The following is a 19898-nucleotide window of genomic DNA, read 5'->3' on the forward strand; positions in this document are numbered from 1 at the left end:
TTCGTTGCCGTTTCATTAAATATAAATTAAAATTATTGTGAATTTATGTTATATAAGTTTAATATATTAGCTTTTAAAATATATTTTATTTCTTTTTTATATTTGGCCCCCTCGTAAAAATTGTGCTAGCTTCGCCGCTGCCTCTTTGGTAGATCAAGAATAAGAAATATTGTGACAGCTAGCATGTAGGAAAGGGAAAAAGTGTTAACATTTATATGGTGTGGAATATGTACATGTAGTAGTATTACATACATAAAGTATACAATTAAAAAAATATAATAAATATCACTTTTTTGAATTATAATTCATATCAGCTGAAAAATTGAAAATGCATTTATCTTTTGACAAATTTATTTTACAAATAGAGATGAGTTAATGTGAGATGAATGAAGTTTTATTTTACTAAGGAGAAAGAAAATATAGATGATAGATCGACCTTTCACATTGACAAAACAATTTAGTTGATGATATTCTATTATTCTATATATGAATAAAAAATAAATTTTCAAACGTGTGTGGAAAACAAGTTGTGCCCTTTCACAACAAGAATTAATGAAGAGTTTTTCTTTCACAACACGAGGCCATAGCTAGACTTTAACAATGGAAGTAACTGCAAGATGTCTTTTATAGCTTTTTGGCAAGACAAGGTACCATTGATCTTGTTCTCTCTCCACACAATGTCTATGGAAACTTTGGCTAACCATAAACCCTTGTTGTTTGTCAAGGATATGTCAATGTGAATCCGTGAGAGCCATATTAAGGACAAAAAAATTCAGTACTATGGTACTTTAAAATGCCATATAATAAGAAAGGGTCCACTATGCCATCAATTGCCTCTCCTTTAGGGAAGAACACGGGGATGAGACTCTGAGTTATGCTTGCCCCTTATTGAATACAATGGCAGACTGTTGTAGGGGTGATGAGTCCAATATTCCAAAAATTGTTATTTTTCCTCCAAATTCACGAAATTGCTTGATAATGTGATTCAAAAATGCATTAAACAGAATGGAAAGTGGTTATTTGGGTTAAAATATGCAAATGGCAGAATTTTGACCCAAACAGATTTTGTGGATAAAATGGAGAAATGGAATGGAAAGAAAGGGACGCCACACTTTCTAATCCAAGAAAGTGATAAGTCTATGGGATTGAGGATCACCACAAGAAAGGATTCTTGATATGATCAAAATTGGTCCAATCCAGAACCAAAGAGCAATTGCTCAAAAACACACATAGTGTAGTTTTTCACTCAAAATAGTCTTTTCTTTATTGATGATTTTCGCCCCTTATATATAAGAAGAGGTCATATGCTGTAATACAAGGAACATCAAAGAAAATAACTCATGAAAACTCTAAAAATTCAGCCATTAGTCTAACATTAATGCCTAGTGCTGAATAATTGCAAAAATGGTTACAAATTGATTTAGAATGAAATTGTGCAGCCACAATTGATGGTGGGGGCGTCTCCCATGATGCTAATAACGTCTCCAATTGATTTCTTCAATGAATGGGCTGAAAGAAAACAATTTATTGTGCTTTAAAGTGTCAAAGCACCACTTCCTTCTTTCCCTTGATGTCATGTGCTATTTTTCTCCCTCCCATTAATGTTCTTGAGTTCTTTTCACTATACTTGATTCAGCATATTATTTTCATTTTAAAATAAAGCAAGCACGCCATTTAAAGTTTTTGAAAGCTTTAAAATGGATAAAACACACTAGAAATTCATACTTAGTGTTTTTGGCCAGCATTGGTCCCTTACACTTTTATTACAACATAAAAATAAAAAACATCAAAATGGGCAGCAAGCAAGCCCTCCCTCCATTCCATTGTGGCCCTCATCATACTCCCCTTCTTCGAAAGAATTCGTCCTCGAATTTGGAAGCTATACAACCTCCAGGTTCAAACACAATTCTTTCAAATTTTTGTGGTACCTTCTTTGGGAATACATCTTCACATTCCTGCAAGAGAAATTTAGTACAACTTGGAAAATTTTGAGTGTTAGTCAACAAAGCCACCTTTTTGCAAAGTAGTAAATATAGGGGCTGTTTGTTCATGACTATTTCTTGAGACTCTCCTTTTTTTTCAAGCAAACTCTCTTTCTTTTCTTTTGATTTTTCTTTTTCTTTTTCTCTTTTTTCTTGCTCATATTTTTCTTTCATTTTCTTTTGATCATCTCTAACCTCACTAGGACTCAATGGTGCAAGAATAATCTTTTGACCAGAATGCATAAAAGAGTACTTGTTGGTTCGGCCATCATGAAGAACACTTCTATCAAACTGCCAAGGTCTCCCTAACAACAAATGACTAGCCTCCATTGGTACTACATCACACAAAACAGCATCTTCATACTTACCAATTTTAAAACAAACCTCTACTTGTTTATCACAAAGCATTTCTACATGTTCATTAAGCCATTGAAGTTTGTAAGGCCTTGGGTGAGGTTTTGTTTCTAATTCCAATTTAGACACCAAACGTGTACTAGCAACATTAGTACAGCTACCTCCATCAATAATTAAAGAGCATACCTTCCCTTGAACAAGGCATCTTGTGTGGAAAAGAGTTTCCCTTTGATTTGATTCCTCCTCCTTAGCTTGATTTCCCAAAAACCTCCTAATCATGAAAAAGTCTCCACTTGGTATTTCTTCAGCCTCCTCTTCAACATACCCATCATGATTCTCTACCTCAACGTGTTCATTCTCCTCAATCATCATAGTTCTCTTTGTTGGACATTGAGAAGCTATGTGACCTTGACCTTGACATTTGAAACACTTAACACTTTTGTTAGTAGAAGTACTTTGAGAAGGGTTTGTTTGTATACCTTTAGGATCAGCCATGGACTCCTTTGGAATTGATGACGAGGCTCCCTCCTTCTCTATTTTATCCTTCCAACTTGAAGAGTTAGAAGAAGAACTGTTTCTTCTTACTTGGCCTTTTCTTTTGAGTTGTTGTTCCACTTTGACAGCTTGATGTACCAAGTCATCCATTTCAACATAGTGATGAAGTTCAACAATGTCACTAATGTCATGATTTAGACCATGAAGAAATCTAGCCATGGTTGCTTCATTGTCTTCTTCCACATTAGCTCTAATTTTTGCAATCTCCATCTCCTTGAAATATTCCTCAACACTTTTTGAACCTTGAGTAAGTCTTTGCAATTTGTTGTGCAAGTCTCTATGGTAATAGGAAGGTACAAACCTTCTCCTCATGATTCTCTTCATCTCATCCCAAGAATCAATCGGTTGTTCTCCATACCTTCTTCTTTCTTTGATCAATTGATCCCACCATACTAAAGCATACTCCTTGAACTCAATGGAAGCAACCTGCACTTTTTCAACATTAGAGTAATTATGGCAATTAAAAATTTGTTCAATTTTAGTCTCCCATTCTAGGTATGCTTCTGGGTCACTCTTTCCAACAAAAGATGGGACTTTGATTTTTATGCCTCTTAAATGATTTTCCCTTGGTCTCCTTCTAGGCCTCCTCTCATCCTCATCACCACTACCATCATTAGAATTTTGAGACCTTCTTTCTAACTCATCAACTCTTTGTTGGAATTGTTCAGCTTGTTCTCTTAACAGCCTCTCAAAATGCTCACGCATTGCTCTCATTTGAATCGTCATAGCTGCTGTTTTAGGTGAAGGTGGATCAGACATGATTGTGAAATTTTGTGAAATTAGTAACAAGTGTTTAAAATGATCCTTACCACTCAAATTGCTTTTTTAGTTCTTTAAAGAAACCAAAAACAATCAACAATCCCAAAGACTTAACACAAAGAAAGACACTAAAACAAGAAACAAAGGATAAAGGTTGACTAGAAACGAAAGAAATAAAGAAAAAAATTAGAGTGTGGCAGAAACACCAAAAGGAGCAATTTTTTTTCTAATATATTGTTTTTCGTTTTTTTTGTATGAATATCAATATTGGACAGAAAAAGAAAAAAATAAGGAACAAGAAGAAAGACACTTTACCAAAGTTTGACCCTTTTTAGAACCTTGCTCTGATACCAAATGATGAGTGTCACGGAAGCGTCGGAAGCGAAATAAGAATGTTTTGGTGGAAAAGACTCAAAAATGAAGAAATGGAATGGATAGACAGGGACGCCACACTCTCTAATCCAAGAAAGTGATAAGTCTATGGATGCGAGGATCACCACAAGAAAAGAATTTCTTGATAAGATCAAGGATGGTTCAATCCAGAACCATAAGAGACAAAGCTCTCAATACACATAAGTGTAAAATTCTACAAAATTCACTTTTTTTCCTTCACGTTCTTGTGTTGAAATGCTATCTCTCTTGTTTGTTTTTTTTTTCAATTTTTTTTTGTTTTTGTAAACTGAATATAAAATAAATATAAAAAGATAGATAACACCTGATTTGTACCAAAGCTCTGATACCACTTGATGAGTCCAATATTCCAAAAATTGTTATTTTTCCTCCAAATTCACGAAATTGCTTGATAATGTGATTCAAAAATGCATTAAACAGAATGGAAAGTGGTTATTTGGGTTAAAATATGCAAATGGCAGAATTTTGACCCAAACAGATTTTGTGGATAAAATGGAGAAATGGAATGGAAAGAAAGGGACGCCACACTTTCTAATCCAAGAAAGTGATAAGTCTATGGGATTGAGGATCACCACAAGAAAGGATTCTTGATATGATCAAAATTGGTCCAATCCAGAACCAAAGAGCAATTGCTCAAAAACACACATAGTGTAGTTTTTCACTCAAAATAGTCTTTTCTTTATTGATGATTTTCGCCCCTTATATATAAGAAGAGGTCATATGCTGTAATACAAGGAACATCAAAGAAAATAACTCATGAAAACTCTAAAAATTCAGCCATTAGTCTAACATTAATGCCTAGTGCTGAATAATTGCAAAAATGGTTACAAATTGATTTAGAATGAAATTGTGCAGCCACAATTGATGGTGGGGGCGTCTCCCATGATGCTAATAACGTCTCCAATTGATTTCTTCAATGAATGGGCTGAAAGAAAACAATTTATTGTGCTTTAAAGTGTCAAAGCACCACTTCCTTCTTTCCCTTGATGTCATGTGCTATTTTTCTCCCTCCCATTAATGTTCTTGAGTTCTTTTCACTATACTTGATTCAGCATATTATTTTCTTTTTAAAATAAAGCAAGCACGCCATTTAAAGCTTTTGAAAGCTTTAAAATGGATAAAACACACTAGAAATTCATACTTAGTGTTTTTGGCCAGAATTGGTCCCTTACACTTTTATTACAACATAAAAATAAAAAACATCAAAATGGGCAGCAAGCAAGCCCTCCCTCCATTCCATTGTGGCCCTCATCAAGGGGCAATCCCTTTCTCCATTTGCTTTGAATTATGAGTAACATTTATGTATGTTGGAAAGAAGCTTCATGGACAATACACTTTCCACTTTATTTTGTTTTCTTTTTCATTTTTTTAGTAAAGTTTTCTTTTTCAATTGATCGATAAAAGATAAAATAGAACTCATATCTTATGCATGAAAGTATAGTGCCACTCAATGAGATAATAGTAGGGCAGCACATGCCCAAACCACTAGCTCCAAATGCCCTGTTGGCAGGATCGGTCCTAAGATTTTTGGTGTTCTGGACAAATCAATAAGGTTGTACCATTTTAATTATTTGAATATGTTTCTTCTTGCATTTTTTATTGCAAAAGATTCATTGAAAATCAAGGTTCTCTAAAACATATTTTCAATATAATTAATCAAAGGGAGTTAAAAAGAAATATATCTACTTAATACTAACTACTAAATAAAAATAATAATTTTGGTAGCTGTTATAAAATGGTGCCCTGAGCTGCCGTCCTTTCCGTCCACCCTCAAGGCCACCCCTGCCCGTTGGCACGGGTCGTTAAAATGGGCTGGATAGGTTAGTGGACCCAATTGTGATTCTGGATGGACTGATAAAAAAATGCTTTGAATACTTGAAATGTGTAAAATGACTTAATTGATGAGGGAATTCGATCTATGATTCACACATTTCAAGTATTCAAAGCATTTTTTTTTATCAATATGTGGAACTTGGTACATAAAATTAAGTGTATGATTTGCTTTCTTGAAAGGTACATAAAATTCAAGCGTAATGTCCATAAATCAGGGAAAATTTTATTCAAAACGTGAATGATGTTGCAAGAACAATACAATTGACATAATTATCTATTAAGTTTTCTCTTCCATAATGGATGATTTCTACTAATTTTTTACTTTGATGATTTTCATCATGTACGAAGAATGGTGTGGACAAAAAGATCATGTGAAGAATGGGATACATCATAATCCACGAACATCATTTTAATATTTTGACCAAGACTCTTGTTTTGTATGTAGGGATTGCTAGGACAGCACTTGGGTGACATAATGTCATCGTGACATTAAATCTGGGTCACACAACACACATTGTCATTTGCATCTGGGCCACACAACACATTCATGAGTACATTTGTGTGACCCAGATTTAATGTCACGGTGACATTATGTCATCCAAGTATTTTCCGGATTGCTATATATATAGTACGACACTAACACCCACGGATTCCGACGAAGGCAGGGGCGAATCCCTTTGAAAGGATGGGGTAGCCAAAAAAATTATTTCTATTGAATCATTAGGAATATGGATATGGCTAGCTACCCCACTAATAATTTTTTAGCTACCTCAAACAAATTCATTTGCAAAAAATTAGCATAAATCAAAAGGTTAAAAAATTATTACTTGATTAATAATAACTTATTTATCTTATTTTGACATTTTGGTCTCTACAACAACTATAGAGAAATCATTTTTAGCAATAAAAATTATCAATAATCATACATAATAGACGACAGTTTAACGCAAATAGCTTATTTGTCTACGTTGATTTATTTTTTAAGATACGTTGAAAAAGAAATTGTCAGTCTATTTAGCAAATATTCAATTATGAATATATTTGACTTCTCAAAGTCTAGCTTTATAGAGATTAAACATATTTAACGTTTCAAAGTCTAGCTTTATAGAGATTAAACATATTTAACGTTTAAATTTAATATATATAATATTTAAAATATATAAGTTTTCTTTTGCCTAAACAAATTATTTGTATTTGTCCCCCTCGTAAAAAGTTCTCTAGCTTCGCCGTTGGATGAAGGAAGACGTTTGACACGCTGGGAGGTACAAGTTCAGGATTTGGCGGAATAAAGGAAGGTGGGGTGGTATAATTGTGAGTGGAAATCATGGCCACGTATGTCGTTAAACTTTGTTTCATGCTAACAAATGGGTATTGGGAGGTTATCAGAGATGTAAAAGTTAGTTACTTGTTAGTCATGAATTTGGATACCATGATTGTAACAATAGAATTAAGATAAGGTCTCGATCTCGACACTCGAATTAGGATAAGGCCGCAAACGTGAGACTTTGAGAAGAGTATACTTCAAAATCTCAAAGTTTCTGCCATTAGATCAACTCATGTGAGTTTAATCAGGGCACTTGTTGAAAACAAAAGGAAAAATGGCAGTGCTACATAAAAGTATTTGAGTTTTTGTTAAACCTAGTAGTTATAAAAAAAAAAATTAAACACAAAAAACAGAAGCTGGTCCGCAAGCAAGGACGAAGGTGGAAATATCCAAGGGGCTGAGGCCGAAGTCCAATTTGGGAAGGAAGTAATCGACAAAGAAACAATGTCACATGTGTAGGTGGGGGGACATAGCTACCTGAAACTAATGAGTTGTCTACAACCACACGGACTTCGTCTTAACTTGACCTTTATTTCTATATACTCAAACATGTGGGTCTCTCCTGTCCTGCCCCTTCCAATGCTACTATTATTTCCCCCTCTATCTCTCTTCCTTTGTTTCTTTCACTCACCAAGTTGTTTTAGACTTTGAGAAACTAGTGTACGTAAGATGTACTAGTTGATTCTAGTTGTATAATAAGTTCATTTCATTTCATTTCATTGCATAATTGAAACTATATATACTTAGTTAATTGAGTGTTTATTATTAGGTGCCAATGGTAAAAATTATAAGGAGAATGCTAACAAATGTTCTATTATTGTTTAAACATTTAAAAATATTAATTTTTTTATTATAAATTGTGCAATTATGACTTTTATATATATTTGACTTGTATTTTCAAAACAAAATTTATTTTTATGCGTATTTTAATAATGTCCTTAAGTCATTTGTTAGTTAGACTCAAATTATAAATAAGGTGTACATGTACATACAAGATCCACTTAAACATTTTAACAAGAAATTAACTTCATATTATGGATGCTCTCTAAGAGGGGTAGGGAAATAATGGCTATGTCTAACTGAAAAGTTACAATCCCTGTTTAACACCGAGCATTAGGGGTTTAACCCACGTCTTTACAGGATACGAGTCAACTACCAAACACTAACTTTCATTGACGATAGTCAACAAAAGTCTCTTCCGAAGCGTCCAAAGAGCTATGTTTGACATTTTTATGTCGAACATAAGCTCAGTCACAGAGATCCAAGTACAACTATGACACAAAAGTATCATTCTTCCTCCTATCTAAGACCAAATACGTTAGGCCAGATCACAACAATGCCAACCTAATATACTTTGAATATACATGAACGGTTAACATTAGATTCTCTGATTCGGTAACCGTCGAAGGCTCCTAACAAATGTTGTTATACCATTGTTGAGCGTCGATCGTAACAACATTGCGAGGCTCCTCGTTCACATCTATAAAAGATTTCATCCTCATTATAAAGAGCAAATTATCAATCCTTAAACCTTTCGCTCTTTGTTCTCCTACTGACTTGATAATTGGAGTGTCACCCGGCTCGAACCCCCAACTCACATTGCAATCGTTGCTGCTGACTTCTTCTAACAAGGACAAATTATGAGTTTAGTGTTCTAAAATAGTAAAATGTTCATCTTAAATAAATACTCAATCCGGTCACATTTATAAGCAAAAATGCACTTTTTAGGTTCATTGAATACATAATGTATTTGGTCTATATATTGACCAAATACATTAAGTATTGAATGCATATAAAAAGTGTTTTTATGCTTATAAATGTGGCCGGAGGGAGTACATTATAAATAAACGAGGCTGCAAAAGTTAGAGAGGGACCAAACAACTAGAACACACGAGGATGAAATGAGAATGATTATGTCCGTTCAGTCATTAATGGACGTACGTACACGTGGAAGAATCGAAGCCGGTATTTAACATATACTACGTGTCATGTTTGGTATGGTCAACATGCACATGACTCTAATATCTCTCTCTCAAAGCCTAATATACACAACTTTGAACGTTGAAATTATTAAACTGCACCGTAACCACATTGAGTTATATATACAATGTCATCACAAATGAGTGGTAGCAACTTCCACAGTTCCATTGAATGTACGAATAATAAGATGAATATTATTCAGGAGACTGAGCTTACCCTTGGTCTTCCCGGTAGTAGTACCAAAACTGCAGGCATAAAACGTAGCTTCTCTCACACTCACCTTGATCTTCATCTAATTGCCACCTCAACTTCTAGTACTTCTCATCATCATAATTCACTAAATTCTAATAATACCACTAAATTCCCAACAACATCAAAGTAAGAACCGTACATATATAGCTAGCTAGTTAGCTAGGACGAATTTGATTTTTAATGAATTATTGTTATTTAAGTATGAAAAAAATTAATTAATGTAAAGTTGGGTGCATGCAGGGAACATGTGGTGGGATGGCCACCGGTGAGGGCAAGTAGGAAAAATATTGGTAGTAGTTGCAAGTACGTGAAAGTTGCGGTTGATGGAGCTCCATATCTAAGAAAAGTGGATCTTGAAGTTTATGAAAGTTATGATCATCTCTTCACTGCATTGAATACCATGTTTGCTACTAATTGCTTCAATATACGTACGTATTCATTCATCATGAACGTACAATGATATATTGTGTTGTGTCCATGTTATTTTTATGTTTCATAAATGTATTCTACATATATGTTGTGTGTTATGGGAGTAATTTACTCTTTTTTTTATGCCAACTATCATTAATTATTGCAGGTAATGATTTGATGAATGAGAAGAAATTCATGGATTCTAGAAAAAATAGGAATGAATACATGGCTACATACGAAGATAAAGATGGTGACTGGATGTTGCTTGGGGATGCACCCTGGAAGTAAGTTCATATATATATATTCCATCTACAGCTAGTTATTATTTTAGTTTTTTTTCTTATAAAACTATATATTTTTTACATTTTGAAACCTTAGAGTATATATTCATCAAATTTCATACAATACTATACAACATGTTTCGATCTATTTATATTCATTTCTTTGTTTTTTTTTTTTTTTTCTTTCTTTCCTCTAGGATGTTTGTTGAATCATGTAAGAGGATAAGGCTTATGATTAGCTCGGAGGACAATATTGATTTTGGTTGGTACATTTTTTATTTACTAGCTATTGTTTTTATACACAATATAATTATAGGATTGATTGATATCATAAGTTTGGTTCTTGACCCCCTGATTTACTAATATTGTTGCAGGTTCCAGATGTACGGCCTCCAGTGAGAAGAATAATTATAGCTAGTGTGATTAATGATCTTAGTTTATAAACATTTGTTAATATTTTATATTCTAGCTAGGATACCTTTCAAAGTGTACAAGCTCCAATTAAAAAAAGCATGTACTACTCCACATTATGATCATCGCTATATAAAAGACTCTAGCTATAAAATGGACCGGGTTTGGGTGCAGTTGGAACCAGGGGTGGTCTTTATTAGGAAGCAAGATAAAATGAACAATAGAGGATTATTATTCTTTGAGAAATGATTACATCAGGTATATATACATAAGAGAGGGAGCACTATATCATAGTATGTGCATGCAATAGTATATAAAACCCTAATGGACAATTACTTGCTCAGCAAGTAAGAGCTTGTAACCAATAGAAACTAATCATTCTCATCACTCTGTGATAGCCCCCCACAAGTTGGAGGTTGATAAATGTTGATCAACCCTAACTTGGATAAAAGAAGTGTAAAAGTCTTGGGAAGCAATGCCTTAGTGAAAAAATCAGCCACTTGATCTTGAGAGGAAACTGGCAGCAGTTTGAGTACACCTGATTGCAACTTTTCTCTAATCAGATGGCAATCAATTTAAAGGTGTTTGGTGCGTTCATGAAAGACAGGGTTAGCTGCTATATGAATAGCACTATGATTATCACAATATAAGACTGGTAGTTTGTTGCATGTGATGTGCAAATCTTTGAGCAGATAAAGTATCCACTGAAGCTCACAAGTGGCAGATGCTAAAGCTCTATACTCAGCTTCTAAAGAAGATCTGGACACATTGATTTGCTTCTTGGTTCTCCAAGAAATGAGAGAACTACCTAAGAAGAAACACTGACCAGAAATAGATCTTCTGGTGTCAAGACATCCAGCCCAATCTGCATCTGAATAACCTTGTAAAATGATGGAAGAACTTCTGGGAAAGAACAAACCTTTACCAGGACATCCCTTCAGGTATTTAAGAACCCTGAGAGCTGCTGAATGATGAGCCTGTGTAGGTTTTGACAAGAACTGACTCAATTGTTGAGTGATGAATGTAATATCAGGTCTTGTGTTATTAAGATAAAGTAATCTCCCAACTAATCTTCTGTAAGCAGGAACATCTTCAAAAGGTGCACTGGAATCTGAATGTAACTTTACTGATGAATCAGATGGAGTGGATAGAGGCTTGGATCCCAAGCAATCAATATCATCAAGTAAATCCAGGCAATACTTTCTTTGACAAAGTGAAATACCAAGCTTGGAATGAGCAACTTCAATGCCTAGAAAGTATTTTAACAAGCCTAAATCTTTAATGGTGAATAAGGAATCTAAGATAGACTTGATGTGAGCAAACTCAGTGAGTGAATTGCCTGCTAGAAGGATATCATCAACATAAACCAGAAGAATGGTGAAGGAAGTGGGAGTTTTCTTAACAAAAAGAGAGTGATCAGATGCTGCTTGAGTATAGTGTTGATCATAAAGGACAGAAGTCAACTTTTCATACCACTTTCTACTTGCTTGCTTTAAACCATATAAAGATTTGGTGAGCTTGCAAACCTGATTTGGTTTATTGGATTTAACACCAGGAGGAATCACCATATACACATCTTCCTGTAAATCTCCATGTAAAAAGGCAGTATTGACATCAAGTTGATGAATGTGCCAACTATGAATAGATGCCAAAGCAATGACAAGTCTGACAGTGGTGAGTTTGGCAACTGGAGAGTAAGTATCAAAGTAATCTAGGCCCTCAATTTGATTGTAACCCTTGGCCACCAACCTTGCCTTGTATCTTTCAACAGTGTCATCAGCATGAAATTTCACCTTGTAGATCCATCTACAACCAATTGGCTTCACATTGGGTGGCAGATCCAGCGGTTTCCAAGTTCCAGTTTTCTCAAGAGCTTGAAGTTCAACTTGCATGGCCTGTCTCCAGCAATCAAGCTTACTTGCTTCAGCATATGTTTTGGGCTCAGTTTGAGTATGCAAAGACATGACAAAAGAAGAGTGACTGTCAGATAAATGATGATGAGAAATATAATTGGTAATAGGGTAAGTAGAGGCATGAATGCTATTGCATATATAGTCCTGAAGATAGGCAGGAGTATTAACATGTCTAGATGAATGTCTAGGAATAATAGGTGGTATAGTATGTGGAGAAGATGGAGGTACAGGAGAGGAGGAAGATTGATCAATGATGTCATCTATAATAGGTGGAGAATGTAAAGTAGGAGGAACAGATGAATTGTCAGATGAAGAATGAAAGTGAGAATAATATTGCCAATCAGGAGATGTGGAAGAAGGAGTATGGGGATAAGGGAGATAATTTTCATGAAAGGTAACATGTCTAGAGATGAAAATTTCTCTAGAATTGAGGTCAAAAAGTGTGAAACCCTTATAACCTGACTGATAGCCAATGAAGACAGATTTTCTGGCTCTAGGGTTTAGTTTAGTTCTGTGAGAATGCAAAGTTGAAGAGTAACACAAACAACCAAAAACTTTGAAAAGAGAGACATTAGGAACTTTATTATGAAGAACAAAATATGGAGATTGGTTTTGAAGAGTAGGTGTAGGGACTCTATTGATAAGAAAAACAACATGTTGAATGGCATATGACCAATATGAAGGAGGTAACTTGGATTGATAAAGCAAAGCTCTACCAACATTAAGAATATGTTGATGTTTTCTTTCAACACGACCATTTTGTTCAGGAGTCTCAACACATGACTTTTGATGAACAATGCCATGGGAGGAATAAAAGGAAGACAATAGGAATTCAGGGCCATTATCAGTTCTCAAGACTTTGGGAGTAACATGAAAATGGTTTTGAATCATAGTGACAAAATTTTTAACATGAGAAGAAACTTCAGATTTGGTTTTAAGGAGAATGATCCAGAGAAATCTACTGTGATCATCAAGAATAGTTAAAAAATATCTATGTCCATGAACAGATGCAGTAGAAATAGGTCCCCATATGTCAAGATGAATAAGATCAAAACAATTTGAAGCATGAGAACTACTTGCAGGAAAGGGTAAATGCTTATGTTTTGCAAAATGACACAAATCACAAGCATCTTTATTATTAGCAATTTTGATAGAAGGATACAATAGAGACATAGTTTGTTGTCTTTTTGAAGACAAGTGCCCTAATCTGAAGTGCCATAAGGCATTATTAGGAACAAAGGAAGGGGATTTATTACAATGGGAAGGTAAAACAGCATTACAAGAAACAGTCTTATGGCTAGAAAACTCTAAATTGCATTCTTTGCTAGATGGATAGAACTTGTATAAACCATCCATTTGTTTAGCCAAACCAATCATCTTCAAAGATTGTTGGTCCTGTATGAGACATTTATCAATGGAGAAATGAAAGAAACAAGTTAATGACTCACATAGTTTGGCAACAGAAATGAGATTGAGCAAAAAATGAGGAGAATAAAGGACATGATTAAGATAGAATTTAGAGTTAAATTCAACTGTTCCAGCATAGTGAACTAAAACAATATTACCATTAGGTAGGGAAACATGAACAGGTTTAATCTTATAAAATGAGGTAAAACAAGTAGAATCACAACATATGTGCTCATTGGCACCTGAATCAACAAGCCAAAATGAAGGTTTTTGTGAAGAAGATAAAGGAAGAGATACAGGTATACCTGCAGAAGATTCAGTAGCTGAAACACTGGTGGAAAGAAGAGGACCAGCTGCAATATGATTGGAAGTTGCTTGAGGAGTGGAGGATGCAGGAACAACTAAGTTTGATTGCTGCAGCATGATGAGTCATAGATAGTATAATTTATTGCCTTATTTAGTTTAGTTTTATTTTAGATTTGATTTAGTTTTATTGCATTTTATTTTATATTAGAATATTTTACTTCAAATTATGTTTTATTTTATTTTAGGAATAAATATATGGTGGAAGGTGTCTTGGAGCAAAAGAAAGAGGACTGGAGCAAATACAGCGCAAGAATACGAAGATACGGGACAAAAATATGTTCCCACCAAGTCAGAAGCTTGGCACGGCCAGTGCCAACATGTGGCACGGCCAGTGCCAACATGTGGCACGGCCGTGCCACCTCCAGGAGTCTCTTTTGCTGCTTTTTCTTCGGGCCCAAGTTACTCTGTTGTAGCTTTACTGTTTTACCCTTTTAGTTTCTTAGTTTCTAAGTCGATTGTAAAGCTATAAATAGAGTAGCTCTCCACCATAAACAATCATCTTTTACTTTGTTTTATTTCAATTGCTATTTCAATAAAGTCTTTATTTCGTTTTACTTTCTTCTTTTGCAATTTACTTTTATCGCATTCTCTCTTCTTCCCCCATGTCTACGATGAACATGAGTGAGTAGACTTCTTTGTCTTGGGATCGTTGGATAAGTCTAATGACGTAATCCGGATCAAGCCAAGTCTTAAACCCTAATTAATTGTTACCCTAATTCCTAATCTAAATTCACCGTTTTAACATGAATTAATTATTATCAAACTGTGGAAGCGAACGCGGAGGGTTTGATAATGGTTAATTCATCATCACAGATATCAATTCATAAAGCGAACGCGGAGCTTTGATATCCGAATAAGTGAATTTAGACAAGGTTTGCGAAACATGAGAATAGTCTAGCAAACCTTGGGACACATAAAGTTTCGATCTTCAAGGGTCCCAAAGGCAATCACCCATGAGAATAGGTGTGGTTGTTGGAGGGATACACTCACTGACTTCGAGAGGAGCTGTGATATGCTAAAGAGAAATTTGTCCTTAGTAATTAGGATTAACGTTTAATTATAAGTTTAAGGCTTGCTTGTGAAAAGATTCGTTATTACGATGAACCAATGATCCCAAGGCTTTTTAATATTATTGTTATCTACCTTCAAAAACTGCACTCTCCCACTCCTTATTTCTTTCTCTTCTAATCAATTTCTAAAAGCTAATTGGATTGACCAACTCCCTAGCGGAACGATAACTCTACTTACTACTATTACTTCGATAGGCCGTGCACTTGCGGTTTGGCCTTATCAAGTTTTTGGCGCCGTTGCCGGGGAGTTAACTAATTTAATTAGCTTTTTCTAAGTGATTAGAATTCTCTCTTCTTTCTCTTTTTTTTTTTTTTAACTTTTTATTTTTCTGTTATCGTTAACTTCTTGGGTTCTCAACCTTGTATGCGAAGAACTAGAAATCAAGCGGTATTCATACCCGAGATCGAAAGGTTCTTACATAGAAGGAGGAGAGCAGCACAAAATAACACCGCCATGGCCAATCGCACTCTCAAAGAGTATGCAACGCCGTCTACGGCTGAGCCACAAGCTGTTATTGTGTACCCAACGGTTGAGGATGACAACTTTGAAATCAAGCCTGCCCTACTTAACTTGGTGCAGCAAAACCAATTCTCGGGATCCCCCACTGAGGATCCCAATCTTCACATCTCTGTTTTCCTACGAATTAGTGGAACCATGAAGGAGAACCAAGAGGCCGTAAGACTTCATCTCTTTCCCTTTTCCTTAAGGGATAGAGCTAGCGCTTGGTTCCATTCCCTCGAAGTCGGTTCCATTACTTCATGGGATCAGATGAGGCAAGCATTCCTTGCCCGTTTCTTTCCACCATCTAAAACCGCTAAACTTAGAGACCAAATCACGCGGTTCAACCAAAAAGATGGGGAATCTCTCTATGATGCGTGGGAGCGTTTCAAAGAAATGCTAAGACTTTGTCCCCACCATGGCCTAGAGAAGTGGCTTGTAGTCCACACTTTTTATAATGGCTTGTCTTATACCACTAAGATGTCTGTTGATGCAGCTGCAGGTGGAGCACTTATGAACAAGAACTACACGGAGGCGTATGCCCTAATTGAAGACATGGCTCAGAATCATTACAAATGGACCGACGAGAGAGCCATCTCTAGTTCTTCACCCTCCAAAAAGGAGGCAGGTATACACGAAGTCTCTAACTATGATCACCTTGCTTCTAAAATTGATACACTAACCGAAAAACTTGAAAAACTCAATGTTAGTGCTATCAATTCTGCTTCTACTCCTTCTTGTGAAATATGTGGTATAACCGGTCATGCTGGTGTTGATTGCCAACTAGGTAGTGCTATTAATGGTGTTGAGCAAATGAATTATGCTCAATACAACCAAGGGATGCGTCAAAATCAAAATTTTTATAAAAACCAAAATCCCTATGGACAAGTAGCACCACCCGGTTATGCAAACAACCAAAGATTCACTCAGAAATCCAATTTGGAAATTTTGTTGGAAAACTCTATTGCCAACCAAAACAAACAACTTCAAGAACTCAAAAACCAAATTGGATTTCTGAATGATTCTCTTTCAAAACTCAATACCAAGGTTGATTCTATTGCTACTCACTCTAAAATGCTTGAAACACAAATCGCCCAAATAGCCCAACAAGTGGCTACATCTTCCCAAACACTGGGAGTCTTTCCTGGTCAAACCGAAGCCAACCCCAAAGCCCAAGTTAATGTCATATCTTTTAGGGGTAGTAAGTTAGGCGAAACTTTTGCTAAGGTTAAAAACATTGGGAAAGAAAATGTCAAGCCCTTAGGTGATAAAGTCGTGATAGAAGAAGCTAAACCACTTGAAGAAAACAAAACTCCATCCCCCTTAAATCCTGAAAAGCTTAAACTAGAGGGTAAGTTTGAAAAATTTGTTAACATACTTAGGAAGATTTGCATTAAACTTCCCTTTGCTGAAGCTTTGTCTAGGATGCCTCTATATGCCAAGATTTTAAAGGAAATTTTTTCAAAGAAAAGGGCTATAGAGCATAATGAGACAATAGCCTTGGCTAAGGAAACTAGTGCAATCATCCAAGAAGCACCCCCTGAGCTTAGAGATCCAGGTAGCTTTGCCATACCATGTGAAATTGGAAATGAAACCATAAACAAAGCCTTATGTGACTTAGGAGCTAATGTTAGTTTGCTGCCTTTGTCTCTTCTTAAAAGGATAGGGATTGGAGAGTTGAAACCTACCGAAATGGAACTAAAGCTAGCTGATCGTTCTACCATGAAACTTGTAGGATTTGTCGAGGACATACCCGTTAAGATAGAGGGGATATACATCCCCACTGATTTTGTAGTCGTTGACATTGAAGAGGACGATGACGTCCCCATAATCCTAGGTAGACCTTTCCTCGCAACTGCGGGAGCCCTAATTGATGTTAAACTTGGTAGGATAATATTTCAAGTGAGTGATAAGATGGTAGGATTTGAGTTGGAAAACGTTATGAAAGGTCCCGCGCTTTACTCTTGTTGCATGCTTAACGATCATGTTGTGAAAGAACGTTTTATAGCGTCATCTACACAATATGATATCTTTGATCCATTCTAAGGACTCTTTCTAACCGTCAAGCTAATGACATTAAAAGAGCGCTTCGTGGGAGGCAACCCACGCATTTAATTGCTTTTGTTTTGTTTTTCTTTGTTTTAAGTTCTTTTGTAGGTAATTGTCCAAGTTTGATTTGAAGAAAATCAAGAAATTGAAAAAAAATTTGAAGCCCTGTGACCAGAGAGGTGGCACGGCCCGTGCTAAGTATGGCACGGCCGTGCCAGGTATTTGAAGAAAAAAAAAATGGCCAAAGCAACAGAAAGATGGCACGGCCCGTGCCAATAGGTGGCACGGCCGTGTCTGTGTTCTAGCCACTATAAACATAACTTTTCTTCTTCTTCCCCATTCATTCTCAAACCACAAAACTCTCTCTACCTTCAAACTTCTCTCTAAACCTCCATAACCTTCAAAACTTCAAACCCTCATATCTCCCTCAATTCTTAACCAAATCACTCCATTCTTTCACCAATCAACCACAAACTTCACCCAAAACAAAGACCATCAATCAAAAACATCTTTCATCCATTCAAACCCATAATTCACCAAAACCCTAATCTTTCAAAACCTAACCCAAACACCACAAAACCTTCACCAAACTACACATCCAAACCAACAAACCTTCCTCAAACATCAACCCCAACCCTAAACCAATCCTTTCCACCAAAAATCCTCCCCAACCCTAAACCTTCAAAACCAATTCCAACAAGGGTCAATGGCTTCAAGAAGAAGTGGTAAAGAACCAGCAAGCTCTCAAGGAGGACCTCCCCCAAAGAAGCAAGCTCAAGTGAAGAATCATGGGATCCAGTTCAAAAATAACAAGCAAAGGGACAGGTATAAAAATCTCATCTCTAAACACTTGCATCCTTCTCGTTATCCTGATCCCAACACTTTAGATGTGCTAGAGCTGTTTGATGATGTTTCTAGGTTGATAGGAAAGTTAGGTTGGACTGATTTGCTGAAACCTATGTGGGGTTATGAAAATTTCACTTATGAATTCTTGAGCTCAATAGATTTTACCAAAGATAAGTTGGATTATGATAACCCTAACCATAGAGTTGTTTTCCGGTTAATGATTATTGATTATGACATGTCACTTCAGCACTTTTGTGAAGCCTTAGGTTTTGCAAATGAAGGATATATTCATGATCATTGGGATCCTAGTCTAAAACCGGCTAACTATGACCCATCTGCCTTTTGGAAACAAATCACCGGTCTTAACAAATACGTCCCTAGGGCGAACAAAGCTAGCAATATTCACAACCCCGTACTTAGGTACCTTCAGAGGGTAATGGCTTGCACTATTTGGGGTAGAACCGAGCTAGGAAACACTAGAACCGATGAATTGTTCATGCTATGGGCAATGCTCCACAACCACCCCGTCAATACCTGTTTTTATTTGATTGATCACCTAGACTTTGTCGGTACTAGACCGGCCGGTAGAGGAGACATAGTGGTGGGTGGCATCATTACATATATAGCTAGGTGTTTTGGAGTGGGTGAAGATGAGGGGATCAAACCAATTGAGGGAAACAATAGGCTTAACATAGAGACCCTTATTGCTATGAATTTCATCAAACACCGTCCACCCCTCCATTACCAACTTAAGCTAAATGTGCCAATCATGTTTTTATTGCCTAACCCATCTCGGACTACCACCGAGGTGGAAGAAAATTGGTTGTATGTTAATGATGTGCAGGTTCTTGGTGAGCAAGATGATGATGAGGGAGAAGGTGCTAACTTGCACCATGATGAAGGAGAAGGTGCTAACTTGCACCATGAAGAGGGGCACCATGGCCATGAAACCGGTGAGCTTCATGAAAACCAAAGATGGACATGGATTCACAATGAAATCGAGAGGATGAGCACCGAGCAACAAAGGCAAGGTGTTGAGATCTCCGGCCTTCGCAATGAAGTTCAAAGGGGCAACCGTGTCAATGATGAAAATAATGAGATGCTCCGTCGGATGATGCAACACCTCCAACTTCAAGGTCCTCCTTATGGACCTCAATAAACAAATGTGAGCTTTCCTCTTCCTCTATTCTCTTCT

General features: G+C 36.1%; 2 protein-coding genes and 1 non-coding gene across 3 annotated transcripts; 1 reads left to right on the plus strand and 2 right to left on the minus strand.

Annotated features, from left to right (window-relative positions):
* Positions 1-1260: 1260 nt before the first annotated feature.
* On the minus strand, positions 1261-4268 carry LOC146951379 (uncharacterized). Its single transcript, XM_085747348.1, has one exon. It carries the CDS (start codon positions 3648-3650, stop codon positions 1836-1838), a length of 1815 nt encoding a protein of 604 aa, XP_085603474.1. The 5' UTR covers positions 3651-4268; the 3' UTR covers positions 1261-1835.
* Positions 4269-9258: 4990 nt separating this feature from the next.
* Positions 9259-10707, plus strand: IAA15 (indole-3-acetic acid inducible 15). Its single transcript, XM_085747349.1, has 5 exons — positions 9259-9576; positions 9691-9878; positions 10028-10145; positions 10340-10404; positions 10517-10707. The coding sequence occupies exons 1-5, from the start codon at positions 9326-9328 to the stop codon at positions 10558-10560; spliced, it is 666 nt and encodes a 221-aa protein (XP_085603475.1). The 5' UTR covers positions 9259-9325; the 3' UTR covers positions 10561-10707.
* A 5419-nt stretch (positions 10708-16126) lies between these two features.
* LOC146951381 (small nucleolar RNA R71) lies at positions 16127-16233 on the minus strand. Its single transcript, XR_015029411.1, has one exon. It is a non-coding gene; the product is annotated as a small nucleolar RNA R71 (small nucleolar RNA).
* Between the last annotated feature and the right edge of the window lie 3665 nt (positions 16234-19898).

Source organism: Medicago sativa, chromosome 2, assembly GCF_051527215.1.
Source record: "Medicago sativa cultivar Bolivia chromosome 2, Bolivia_mono, whole genome shotgun sequence".
Classification (NCBI taxonomy): Eukaryota; Viridiplantae; Streptophyta; class Magnoliopsida; order Fabales; family Fabaceae; genus Medicago; species Medicago sativa.

Coding starts and splice junctions, on each gene's coding strand:
- LOC146951379 (XM_085747348.1), bottom strand. CDS start 3,650: ATGTCTGATCCACCTTCACCTAAAACAGCAGCTATGACGATTCAAATG.
- IAA15 (XM_085747349.1), top strand. CDS start 9,326: ATGTCATCACAAATGAGTGGTAGCAACTTCCACAGTTCCATTGAATGT. Junction 9,879..10,027: donor TACTAATTGCTTCAATATAC/GTACGTATTCAT, acceptor TAATTATTGCAG/GTAATGATTTGATGAATGAG. Junction 10,405..10,516: donor GGAGGACAATATTGATTTTG/GTTGGTACATTT, acceptor ATATTGTTGCAG/GTTCCAGATGTACGGCCTCC.